This window comes from Meleagris gallopavo, chromosome 28 (assembly GCF_905368555.1).
Source record: "Meleagris gallopavo chromosome 28, MGAL_WU_HG_1.1, whole genome shotgun sequence".
In the NCBI taxonomy this organism is placed as follows: Eukaryota; Metazoa; Chordata; class Aves; order Galliformes; family Phasianidae; genus Meleagris; species Meleagris gallopavo.
This window is the reverse complement of record NC_139431.1, coordinates 2743167-2756582: the sequence shown is the minus strand read 5'-3', so window position 1 is coordinate 2756582 and position 13416 is coordinate 2743167. Positions and strand designations below refer to the sequence as shown.

General features: G+C 48.5%; 1 protein-coding gene across 4 annotated transcripts in view; it reads left to right on the top strand.

The window, feature by feature from the left end:
• PLXNA2 (plexin A2) overlaps positions 1-9627 on the top strand; it is a 178508-nt gene extending 168881 nt beyond the window's left edge. For all 4 annotated transcript variants that reach the window (XM_085210206.1, XM_085210208.1, XM_085210205.1 and 1 more), the window contains exons 28-32: positions 1424-1614; positions 2266-2435; positions 3512-3724; positions 3836-3986; positions 4974-9627. In XM_085210206.1, coding sequence (XP_085066332.1) covers positions 1424-1614; positions 2266-2435; positions 3512-3724; positions 3836-3986; positions 4974-5069 — 821 coding nt within the window. In that variant the 3' untranslated portion in view covers positions 5070-9627. The remainder of the gene's footprint in view (positions 1-1423; positions 1615-2265; positions 2436-3511; positions 3725-3835; positions 3987-4973) is intronic.
• Positions 9628-13416: the final 3789 nt, after the last annotated feature.

Here is a 13416-nt window from a genome sequence, read left to right as displayed (position 1 = left end):
GATGGTCCCTAAAGACTCCACGGTCTGAATAAATGAGCCTGCTAGGTGCCAGGTGTGCATTTATAGCTCTAAATCCACAATAATGGTAATAATATACTTTCATAAAAGGCAGCGGTGGCAAAATCTCTGGCGCGCTGATCTCTTATTATCTTGCATTGTGCAGAGCGTTCTGCAGAAGAGGGGGCTCCTGGCAAACCCGTCTCCCTGTCCTGGTTATAGCTCCCCAAACAATTTATTCTCTCAAACTGGGCATCCTTGTTGCAGGAAAGCCCTTAGTCAGGCTTCCTGGTCCAGAACGTTTCTGCTGGGCAGCACCACACAACTGGAGCCCACTGCTTTGGCTCTGCAGGGGATGGAAAAACCAAAGCCAGGTCACACCACGGAGTCCTCAGGGCTCATCGATCTCTGCCACGTGAAAAAGCCTTTGTGAGCCACCAATATGAATTATCATTCCTCACGTTAAGATTAATACTTCTAATTGCGCCGACAGAATTTAAATGAGATACTTATTTACTTTCCCCATTATATATCAGTACAGAGCTACGCTTAAAAATAGAATTACTAGATGTTTCCTTAGCCGTCCCCCTGTCTGTCTCCTTAATTATATCAGTTGGAGTACTCATTTATCTAAGCCCTAATCAGGGATGAAAATCTAGCTAGTTTTGTAATGAGCTGCACACTTCCCCTGGCTGATTTATGATTGATCTCCTTCCTCTTCCTGGGAAGGGCAAGCAGCAAAAGGCTCAACTTAGGAAAACACATGAGGTTCCCACAGAACAAAGGAATTCAGTGAGAGTACAAAAATGAGCAGTGCATGACTCATGATGGCCTCAGCGAGTTGTTAGCACCTTGTCTTGGCTCACAGAAGATGATGTCCAAGGGAGCACATTGCTTGGGAAGTTCCATGTCCCTCATCCCTTCTTGGTCTCCATGCCAGTAGGGTAGATCCCATTGCCTCTGCTCCTTGCTTCTACGAGGCTCTGTGATCAGAGTCCATCTCTGGTTGCTCTAAGAAAGCCTCAGGAAGAACCATTTCTTCTGCACCTACTGTGCAGAATATTGGTACTGGGAGTAGATGGTGTTGCATGCATGAGCTGGGAGTCATGGGGCATCCTGCATGGAGCTGTTGTGTTGCAGCTAAGGGATGAAAATGCAGGGGGAGGAGCCTCACATCTGAGTGCAGAAGGAGAAAGCTTCAGGCTGGGGGACTCTGTGGTTGGTGAAGACCAACGTGTGCTTTGTTTATAAGTACATGGCCTATTTTGGCAAATGCTTCTATTTTGTACGGTATTGCATTCCACTGCCCTGCAAAAAAATCAGAGCAGATGATTCTGGCGTTAACAAGAGCAGTGCCATCGCCGAGCAAAGGCAGGCAGATGGAAGGAGGCATTCCACTGAGCGTGCTCTCTCCTCTCACACTCAGATTCCACCTTCCGTTACACCGGCAGCCCTGACAGCCTGCGCTCCCGAGCCCCCATGATCACCCCAGACCTGGAGAGTGGTGTCAAAGTCTGGCACCTGGTGAAAAACCATGACCACGGTGACCAGAAGGAGGGGGACCGGGGCAGCAAGATGGTGTCCGAGATCTACCTGACAAGGCTGCTGGCTACAAAGGTAAATGGTGTGCTAAGCTTGCCTGGGAGATGCCCAGGAAGGGATGTCCATGTGGTCACTGGGGATCCTCAGCCCCCTGTCATGCTCTGGGGGTTCATTTCCATAGAACCATTGAGCTGCTTGGGTTGGAAGGGACCTCAAACATCAACCAGTTCCAACCCTCAAATTTACCCCTGAGCTTATGAATGTTTCCCCCTTATCAGCAGTGCAAACCCAGTTTCTAAACTCAGCTGTTTAAATAGCTGTTTGCCCAGAGAGGCTGTGGATGCCCCGTCCTTGGAGATGTTCAAGGCCAGGTTGGATGGGGCCCTGGGCAACCTGGTCTAGTATTAAATGTAGAGGTTGGTGGCCCTGCCTGTGGCAGGGGGGTTGGAACTTCATGATCCTTGATGTCCCTTCCAGCCCTGGCCATACTGTGATTTGGTGAAATAACAATAAAGCAACTTAACCAAGCTCACTTTCCTTTCAATGGTATAAAAAACCCATATGCTTTACTGTAGGATACAGACAAGCCCCCAAATTGGAGTACTTATGCAACAGCAGTTTCTAACATCAAACCCAAATTAGCAACCACCAAGCAGGCGTATCCCAAAATATCCCCCAAAAAATCCCATACCCAAAAAACAAAAGCTGCCATGCTGCTCCCATCAGGGCACGCTGCAGAAGTTTGTGGATGACCTCTTTGAGACGCTGTTCAGCACGGTGCACCGCGGCAGCGCGCTCCCCTTGGCCATCAAGTACATGTTTGACTTCTTGGACGAGCAGGCAGATAAGCACAGCATCCACGACACAGATGTACGGCACACGTGGAAGAGCAATTGGTAAGATGTGGCTGTTGTGGTGGGGGAAAAAGAGATGGGAGAGGTGTCAGAAGGGCTGGAGCAGCATGGTGCTGTAGCCCCAGTGCGTAAATGCAGCACGGAGCCGTGCAGACCTCTTCACTAGCACTGCTGTCCCACACGGATGGGGCTCTGGGTGCCAATCCTGAGCCACGAGCTTAGCCTTCCCCAAACAATGGAGCTATTACAGCTCTGCTCTTCTGTTATTTTAGGATTAAAAGCTCTGTGGGTTGGAAATTTACCTCTGCAAGAGAGGGGGGAAAAAAAAACCCACAACAAATGGCTGTTCCCTGAAGACTTTGTGCATTCCCCCAAGTCCCGCATGGCTTTAAAAGCCTCTAATCACTGCGTCTGCAAAAGCTGCCTTCCCTGCTAAGGCAGTGGGGAGCAAAAAACAATTTATTGAAAGCATCAGAAGGAGTTATTAGGATAAAAACGTTTGAATTGCAAATAGAGATGAGTCTTCTTGAAGCAGTGACAAAGAAAGTATCATGGGGTGGGGGTTTCTGTGCTGGCACCACTGGGGGCTCTGACCCACTTGTGAGCTCTGACCCTGCAGGGCAGTGTCCTGATAGCTGCAGGATTGCTGGGGAATGGAGCAGAGCAGCAATGCCAGAATTTTTCTGGAGAGTGGGGAGAGGCGTAGGCTGCCGGAGGAGGTCAGAGCAGAAGGAGCTGCAGGACAGAGCTGATGCGATGGAGGGGAGGGCGTGGGCACTGCAGAGTGCAGCTGAGCTGCTGGCCCGCAGCGCAGCAAGAGTTAAGGCTGCAGCCCTCTGTGCATAGCTGGATGGAGAGAGCCAAGACTTGAAAGGTAATAGAAAGCAGCAGCTGCTTTTTTGATCCTGCTGTACAGCCAAAGAAAAAAGGAATAATAATTCCCCTTTGATTGTGAAGGCCTTGGGATTTGGGGACAAAGCAGATGATGGGCACAGAGGTGACCACACATCCCCAGGCTCAGCCCCACTCCTCGGCCACCACAGAGGGAACACACAGCACAGGAAGGATCTGTTCAGGTTTTTCTTAACATCCAGTTTTGTTTCTTGGTTTCCCTGCAGCCTCCCTCTCCGCTTCTGGGTGAACGTGATCAAAAACCCGCAGTTCGTCTTTGACATCCACAAAGGCAGCATCACGGATGCCTGCCTCTCGGTTGTGGCTCAGACCTTCATGGACTCATGCTCCACCTCCGAGCACCGCCTGGGCAAGGATTCCCCATCCAACAAGCTGCTGTACGCCAAGGACATCCCCAGTTACAAGAGCTGGGTGGAGAGGTAGGAGCTGGGCGAAGAGGTTGGAGTCATAGCATCCCAGTGATAAGATCCCAAGGAGAAGAGGGGGTATTTTATCCTCCCTGCTCCTCACCGAGCCTTTGGTCCCTGCAGGTATTATGCAGACATTGCCAAGCTGCCAGCCATCAGCGACCAGGACATGAACGCATACCTGGCTGAGCAGTCACGTCTGCATTCAACTGAGTTCAACATGCTGAGTGCACTCAACGAGATCTATTCCTACGTCAGCAAATACAGCGAGGAGGTGGGTGCCCGTGGGAAGGGGGCATGGGGACATTCCCCTCATTGCAGCATGGCTGTAGCTTGTATGGCTGCTGCCCACATCTGTTCTGTTTGTGCGCAGTGAGGCTGAGGTCCTGCTCTGCAGCATTTGTCCCAGGAGAACTGATAGCTGAAATATTGGGTGAGCTACTTAATTCCTCAGCCTTGGCACAGTGCATCTCGCTCCTAAATGCAGTAAAAAAAATCATCGTGACCCAGTGAAACTCCCCCTGAATGTCCCTGTCCTGTGGGAGCAGCATAGTACAAATCCCTGGTGCATTGGTGCTCACTCCTGTTTGCACAGAATTCTTGGCAGCCTGAGCTCCTTTAATGAATGCTTCACTTGAAACCAAGTTCTCACCATCTGTTCCACCCCTTCATTTCAGTGCAAGAAGAACCTATTTTGCAATTGTGTCCATTAAAAGGAAGGGTTTTGTCGTTTTAATTGCATGTATGCATTTGTGATACAATACTGTAGCTTTTTTCCAATTAGATTTTAAAATCCCATAACTTTCATGCTAAATGAGACGAGGAATGTGGAGCCCGAGGTACAGGGCTCTGCACTGAGCAGCCCAGCAAGCAGAGGAGCACGGCTGGGTGCTCACTGCACTGCTTCACCATTTGTTACTGAAGAATTATATTCCACTACAGAACTATTAGAGTGAGACTGAGGGATTTGTTATCAGTGGAGAACCTCAGAAGCTACACATCCTAAGGAAGTGTTGGCCATACTGCTCCATCCCAGTTTCTCTCGCTGTCAACTACTCCTGAGGAAACACGGGGCATTTTGGTACTCTGGGAAATGTTCCCATGCCATCCTAGGGACCTGATCTATCTGGTGTTTTTCACAGGCTCTTTCTGTCCCTTGAACCACATCAATGCTCCACGTTACCCGCGCCTTCCTACCCTGCAGTCCTGCCCACCCTTTGCTCTCTCACTGATTTCTTTCTCTTTTTTCTTTCTGTGTCAGCTCATTGGGGCTTTGGAGCAGGACGAACAGGCACGGAGGCAGCGTCTGGCATACAAAGTAGAGCAACTCATTGGTGCCATGTCCATTGAGAGCTGAAGGAAGGCTGCAGTGCACACGGACAGCGAGGGGCAAGAGCATGGCACGGACGCCTGGGGATTCAGAGGGAGAACAAGTAGAAAGGCACTGCACACCCCAACAACCATGCTCGTCAAGGGGAGCAGGGATGGCCCAGGGGCTGGCTGCGCTCAAAATCACATGGGATCTGGTTTGAAAAGGCAGAAAGATCAAGAAGACAAAGCACCGCAATCAGCGTTAACTCAAGGTGGATCACTTCTTCATGGAAAGGTAGAACCTGCAACGTCTGGATGTGTCCATGACTGCTGCTTTGCATGAAAATCGTCTGATGTATATTAGGAAATAAAACTTTATTTAAAGGTGTTTTTGAAAAAAAAAAAAAAAAAAAGGGAAAAAAAAAGAAGAAAAAATAAATAAAAGGAAAAAAAAAAAAAAAAGAAACAGAACAAAACTCACAAAAGCCACAGAGATTACCTTGGCAGCCAGGTTCGGTCCTGATCCCATCCTCACCATGCCCCGAGGATGTGCTCAGGCATCTGCAAATGGACTCTTACACCAACTGGAAAGTCTGGAAGACAGCAGTCTTGTTGGGATCTTATAAAAAATATGAGCACAAGTTTGCACCACACCTATCCACACAAGCAAAATAGCAGCTTAGCCAGAAATAGTTCAGTGGCTGAGTAACCCGTAGGCACTAGAAGGAAATTGTTGTGAATTGCAAAACCATCCAATCGTCCAACTTGTCTTGAAATCCAGCTTTATCTATGTATTTATATAGTGTCTATATATATATATTATATTTTAAATCTCATTTACTGTTGAATGCAGAAGGATCCTGTTGAAGTGCGGTGCTCTTGCAGCCATGGCAGGAGGAGAGCGGAGCTGTCCGTGGCTCTTGCAGTAAAACCAACCCCAAACCCAATGTTTACAGTGAGCAATACTTGAAATGCCGAGCTGTGGCAAGATGCTGTTTATTATTCTCTGTATGGCTGCGGACCAGAGAAGCGCGGGATCGTAGGTGATGTCACCCACGGGGCAGGCCCATGGCTTTCATTTCCATGAAGGAAGGGAAAGAAATCTCTGCTCTAGACAAGGGAAACCCATAGGCAGCGCTGTCTGTGCCAGCTGCTGTCCGTGTGTCTGTCCAAGCGTCTTGTCGTTACCTTCCGTTCTTCGCTGGCCCGATGGCACGTCTTCTTGTGGCCAGTGACGGGCAAATGTCTGTGAGTGTTATTTCTTTAAAAGACACCAAAGCTTATGTGTCCCTTTGTAGAGTGACAGGACGGGAAGGAGCGCTGTAAATATTTCTCTCTGTAATAAATGCTGATATCTGCGCAGGCTGCAACAGGGAGGACAGGGCCATTGGACCTGCTGGGGAGAGAGGCATCAACCATGGGAACTGACAGCAGCAGAGTCCCTCCTGAGGCTGCTTCTTCCCAGTTGCCAAGGAGCAGCACGCTGGATGTTTGGGGTATTTGAGCACGACGCTGTGGAGCTGCACCATAAGTCACCAGGTGGGTGGTCTGGACCTCAGTCTGCTGTGTGCAGCAGAGAAGAGTAAGCACCAGGAGAGAGGTGTCTCTTGTTGTGGGATGAGGTCCCAGGGCCAGCAGGAGGAGCTGACATGCATCCAAACATCTCAGGAAACTCGGTGTTGTAACGACCCTTTGCTGAAAGCCATGCTGAGCCCACTTGCTTCTGTGCATTTTTTCTGGGTCCAGTTAGTAGTGTGGAGGAAGTCCTGGTGGTCAGCCTCGTGCAGCACAGTCTGAGTTGTGTGATGGGAGGCTCTGAGATGGGAGAGCTGTGCAGAGAGAGGTGTGGGAAGGACGTATGTTGTTGTGGTCATTGCTTTGAGTATTGATATTCAGACTGTTCACCAAATCCTTACGGTACTCTGCAACACTCAAAATGGTTTTCAAACACTTCTAAATATTAATCTAAACAGTTATTTCTGTGGGGCTGATAAAATATGACTATACCAAAGCAAAGACCTGGGTGCTGCTGGCTGTGCTGCCATACAGCCTGCATTTTGCTTACTGCCCATCTCTCCATGAGGCTTTTGCACAGCCTGGTCCCTGTCTCCTGGCCAGGCTGCGTGGAGCTGAGGAGGACAGGGAAACCAAGAGGAGCTCTTTGCAGAACAGTGGGGTACTGAAGTCTGAGTGCTCCCAAGGAAGACAGCAGGAATAGCTCTTCATCCATCACCATGAAGGCATCAGGAGGATGGCATAGAAGCAGCACGGTGCTGACTGGAAGGAGTGGTCTAGATAAACCACCGAGCATCTACTTGTGATGGTAGCCATGAATTATGGATCTTCGTGGTCAGTTACATGGGATGAAGCAACATATCCCCTTGGGGCAAAGAACTCGTAATCTATTGCCCTGTTTGCATCCAACTCTTCAGTTACTCTTTGGAGAGGAAACTGAAAAGCTCCAAAGGGCATTTCCTCTGCATTGCAGCAAATGGACTCAAGGTTTGGTCAGGAGGGGCAGTGACTTTGCCTTAAATGATTTCACCTCTTTCTCGTGGCCCCTTCTCCTGCAGGGCTGTTGGTGTTGTGGTTCTCCAGTTCACTTCGTTTCAGGTATTTTGACATCAAAGTGGGAGACGTCACTTTCTGGAATCTCTCTGCCTGGTGTCAATGCTTAAATAATTCCATTTAATCTTCTGCTCATGTACTATCAAAGCACCCACTCCAAGGGGGAGCAAGGTGCTAATCAAATGCTTCTCCACCTTGAAAGCCTTTATTAAAAGCCCATATACCAGAGTCTAACTTACAGGCAAGCTCGTCTCTGCAGGAGCCCTGCTGTGGAATACCCAGCACCGTGCAGAGGTGCAGTCCCCTCTGTGCCATAAGGGATGGATTTATGCTTAAAGGAGGGCAGGACACATCAGAACAGCTGGGTTGCTGTGGACTCCCTGGGGCCTTCAGCGGGGATGGGACACACGGTGCTGGGACACGTGGGGTTGGCAGGCGCAGCTGCCCGGCCACCAGAGACCTCCATCACAGCAGTGCCTTCAACACTCTGTCTTAAAAATGGCCCGGTCCTGCAGAAATTATCCACCCTGCCTTGAAATGGACCTCACCAAAAACGTCCTACCATACCCAGCGGTTTGGGTGGGCACATGGAAGCCAATAGCAAGAGGATGTAATGCTCTCTGTTTGTGTTCTGTGTGATGCTGACCTCAGTGCAAGTCCTTGCTGTCAGTCCAAGGCTCAGAGCACTGAGCTGCCCACTGCCTCAATGCGATCCTGGGATGCTCCAGTGCCTCCAGCTCTCACCCAGCCCCACTCCTGCCTGCTGGTCTCTCTCCACTCCATTCCCAGTGCTCAGCTCAAAATGGACCGAGTGGAGCAAGCGAGGGCATCATGAGAACACATGAGTGGCTGTACCCTGGAGAAAAGAAAAAAGTGTTTGGGGATGGTTAAGTAATTGATATCAAAGATGCGTTAAAATGCCACAAAGCTTCTGCCATCCAGTTTGGGAATGGCATTTGTGCCACAGTTTGTGAACCATCGAGGCAGGGAGCTGCTGCCCTGCCTGTGGATGCGTGCTGGGTGAGCTGGGAGAGCCATGGACATGTCCTTGGTGAGAGCCCTTCATCGCCCTGTGCTGTCCTGCTCTCACATAGGCAGGACTTTATTTTAACTGGACATTGGATGGGAAAATAATGAGATTAAGTGATGTTGGTGTACACCGTGAAGAAGATGCATTCTGGATCCACTGGGCTGAGCAAACCTGAATGCACGATTTCAGTGTGGTTTGGGTTTACAGGGGAAGAGGATGGAAGTCTTCAAAGGGATTTTCTCCTCATGGAAGGCGCTGCTCGAAGCACATGGCACCATAGGGTGGCACAGGGTGGCAGGTGTTGTGGCCATGCTGTGGGGCACGGCAGTGTTTGTGTGCTTGTTCTTGTCCCTGTGTCACCCCCTTCTCCTTCTTCCTTTCTAAAAGTGGAATATAATAATGACAAAATGTGTGTTCCTGCAGTGAGTAAGGATGTACTCAGATCTGCAGGCTCCATCCGTCACATGGACAGTGCCCCAAACTCTGGGCCTCCAAAGGGGAGGGAACAGACAGGTACTAAAATTTCTGGGATCCCCAGAAGCGAGGCCCCATGATGTCATAGAATGTAGAGGTATGGATCGTGGAACAGATTTTTATTTTTTCTGCCCTGCTCCTTATAGTAAATAATGCCATTTCTAGGGGTCGTGTGTTGGCAGGAATAACGAATGGATTTGTATCCGTACCCATTCCACCTTATTGTTCTCTGGTTCCTCCCCTCCCGTTATACTTGACACACTGGAGTTCTGTATTATATTTTTTTTTAAGATGATTGTCTGTTTTTTTTTTTTTGTTGTTGTTTTTACAAGTGCTGTGGAAAAAGAAAAATGTAAGAAAGTTTAAGTATTTAAAAATGTTCCAAGGAAAAAGGGGGTTTTGTTATTATTCTAATATATTATTGTGTACCTATTGTAAATATGAAACACTCCTATTTTGCAAGCCAAGGACTCACTTTGTACTGTTGTTATATATAAATAAAGTTTACTGGTTAAAAAAACAGCAACAAAAAGCACGTCACGAGTGGGTCCTTCTCTTCTGCCACGTGCTGTGTAGCAGTTGTTCTGCCTTTGCAGCAGGAAACACTTTGCTGTGAGGAGGTGCGAATGCTCTTTGGGTGCAGGTGAGCACAGGGGGGTCCGTGGTACCACGGGAGGGGGCTGCAGCTTTCTTTGGCCCCTCTTTCTGCTTTTTCAGATCCTTCACTGCAGGGTTGCAGTACCTTTGCTCAGTGTCTTCAGGAAGGTGTGGTGAGAAGTGCTGGATGGTCATCCAGAAGGCAGCAGAAGGGCTGAGGGGTCCCTCCTCTGGGCAGTTTTGCTTGCATGGGACAGAGAATGCAGGATGCGGATCGGCAGTGCTAAGTGGTGGGAAGGAGCATGCAAACGGTGTTTGCCAATAAATCAGGTGGGTTCTTCAATTCTTTCCCCATTGAGATGATCGGTCCTCACGGTAAAACGTGTTTGCTTCCATTTCATAAATTCAAGCTAACGTTTGAGCAAATGCTGAGAGGCATCTTGCTGAGTGGTAGGAATCAGCAAGTGACTTCTCCAGCAGCTGTCTGTCAACTTTAATGACCAATATGGTTGCAATTACAGCAATGAACTTTCTCTAACAGCCCCAAATTACTCCGGATGATGATAAGTGACAGAAAAACAGAGACCCTTAAGGAAAGACTGCAAAAGAAACACGGGGATCTCAAACAAGAGGTCTCACCGCTTCTTCTGAAGGGTCTTCGTTTCTTCTTTTTAAATGAGGTAATTGAAAGGATAAATCCAAGGCAGGAGGCGGCTCGCAGCAGGGAGCTCAGTGCTGCCCCGAGATGTGGTTTTATTCAGCCATTTGACACCGAGTCCGCTTGTTTTAGTGCAGTGCTAATAGGCTGATGGGAAGCTCTTCCTATTTGAAGCTAATGCAAATATGTCAGGGAGACAGCCTGCTCCTCAGGCAGGTCATTTCATGTTATTTTTCTCACGTTGAGAGCAAAGCTTGACACGAATGCGACGGAGCAGCAGGGCAGCATCCTGCTTGCTGCCACCCGAACCAGCAGAGCTCAGCCTTTGCAGATCCACTCCATGGGCCCCACCTGCAGCTGTTTGTGCTAAACTGGGAGGTGCTGGGATGGAGTGTCTTTGTGGATGTCTTGCAGAGCTGAAAAACAGTAGAGGAGACAATTGCTTTTCATTTGTGCTTTGGGTTCATCCAAATGGGAAAACATGATGTGAGATACCCAGAGCTTTCCAAAAGGCTGCAGGAGGGGAAGTGACGTGCAGGAGCCCCAGGGATGCTTGGACTTGCTCTGACTCACCCTGTGCTGTAGCAGAGATGCTGGTGGCAGCAGCAGGACTGTTTTCCACCCCCTGGGAATGTGATTGACTCCTTCAGCTCCTTAAAGTCAAAAGGAATCTCGACGTGAATCGAAAGCATTAAACAGAGGTCATTTGTATTCATCTGCGCCCCGTTCATATATTTAATATAATAAGTATACTCAATTAAAACTACATTTTATCTGGCATGCACTTCCCAGGGCTTTATCGGCACTGACAAGGTCAAGCGATGCTTAATAAAGGTTATATAAAATGCAGATGGCTCAGAGCCCTCAGTCAATTCCCATGTCCAATGTGGAGAAGGTATGAACCACGAACAGCACTTTGGAGGCACTGCTGGAACAGATCCCTGGGCTTGTGCTGAGGCTGTGGTCCTCAGGTCTTCCTCCCACAACCCAAGAGCCTGGCATCACCCCCAGCCTCAGGAGCTGCCCCAGTTCCAGCTTTATTTCCCCCTCCAAACGGATTGGCCTATTGATTGCAGATTACCATCACTCCGTAAGTAGTGGGAAGGAGTTTGGACATCCTGGAGCTGGCTTTTCCAGCCTGGTTATCAAGATGAGTTAATGGAAGTGACACTTGGAATTATCAACTGCAATCATGGCATTAATTTTGACCTGTTTAAATTCCAGCGTCTTTTCTCTTCTGTGGATGCTTAGCTAGAGGGTGACATGTAATTGTATGCAACCAGACAGTTATCCTAAATGGGCAATAAGAAACACAGGAATCTATTGCTTTTTATTCCAGTAAGCATGCGTGGGGTTGTTAGATGGAAGTGGCTAACTCATTGCTAATGGAAATTTATTTTGAGTTATGGGTGGCAGACAGTGAGACGTGTCCAACAAATACCAACTCTGGAACAGTCCCTGGTTTTGAAGGTGAAAACTAGCCAAAATGACACTTCTTTTGCTTAATCATAGGTTTTGCTTCTTAAGCACCAAGTGCTTGCCATCAGGCTGCAAGACATGCTGATTGCTGTTCTGCACTCCCTATCCAGAATTTTGGGGCTAAACCTTTCCCTACTAGGCAGATATCCGTGGAGCAGAAAGTCATGAAGTCTCTGCAGACAAAGAATCTTTGCTGGTCCTGCTTGGGATACACATAGATATGTAGATATGGTTGTCCAGGTATGTGCATATAAAATAATGTGAATGCATTGCAGTACAAAATAAAATAGATGCGTGGCATAATGCAGAGTGAATGTTCCTATTTATATCCCAGGTTTTGTGTTAAATTACAGATACCAGAGCCGAGGCAGAGGGTTTGGTTTTAGTTCAAAATAATACTGATGAAAATGGAAAGCACTCCATTTTTATTGTTGCTTCATAATTAGCTCCAGTGAGGGAATCTAATTACAAATGTTCCATGCTGCCCTATGGCAAAACGTCAAAGAAAAGGGAAGGATGGCCAAGCTTAAGCAACTCAGGTAAGAATTAACTCCACGGTAATATCTGATAATTAAGAATGTCTCTATCAGCTTCTCTCACTATTAATGAATTGGGCTGCTCTTTTCACGTTTGATTGCTGGCGCTTTATGACTGTCATTTCACCCTTAATGCTCCTGGAAATGGGCTTTCCTGTCTGGGGAGCGAGCACCAGGAATAATGGTCGAGGATTTATAAACAGGTCCTATTCTCTCCCCAGTAAAACTGCTGTTCTTTTCATCCAGTGGGGCCATATGGGTGTCCTCCCCAGTGCTCCCTGCTCACCCCACACCTCCTTCCCCTCGGAGCAGGGCTGGGAAGGGAGCAGGAGGTTCCCCCACGACTATGGGCTATGGAATATGAGTTCTCTGCCCCACAGCCTGGTTAAAACAAAGCCAGGTTCACTGATACCACCTGAAAAACGCACTCGCACTGTGATGGTTTTGCTCCTTTGCTCTGCTCAGCTTCAGGAGGAGCTGCAGGATCTGCTGTGCTCCCAGTGCTGGAGGCATTGCAACCCCATGGTGTATCCAAGCAATCAATATCCTCCACTGATTCCTTCAGTGGAGAGAATTCTCCCCCATGCTCCACTCCCAGCTTCCTTGCAGGCACTGTGAGTGCAACCCATCTGCCTTTCTCCGCTCCAAAATCTCTAAGATGCTCCTTACCCATTGCTGGGAGGTCTCGTTAAATTCTGAGGGCACTCAGTGGGACTGAGCTTTGAGGAGGTAACAGAAATGCTTACAAGTAAGGTGGGGGTTTTTGTGTTTGTTTTTGGTTGGTTGGTTGGTTGGTTTGGGTGTTTGTTTGTTTGTTTTGGCCATGTTCAGCTTTCACAAAGGAGAGGATCTCAGGAGCTGAGCTGCTTTTGCATGAGTTTTTAACCATTCTCTCAACGTCTGCTTGACTCTTGCAGCAGGAACCCACCATCTCTGTGAGCTCAGCACAAAGGCATGGCCTGGGGCTGTACAGGGCTGTACGGGCTGGGTCACAGACCTCGTGCTTTGCTTGTGCTCACACACACTGCATTGTGGCCTTCAACAAAGGCGG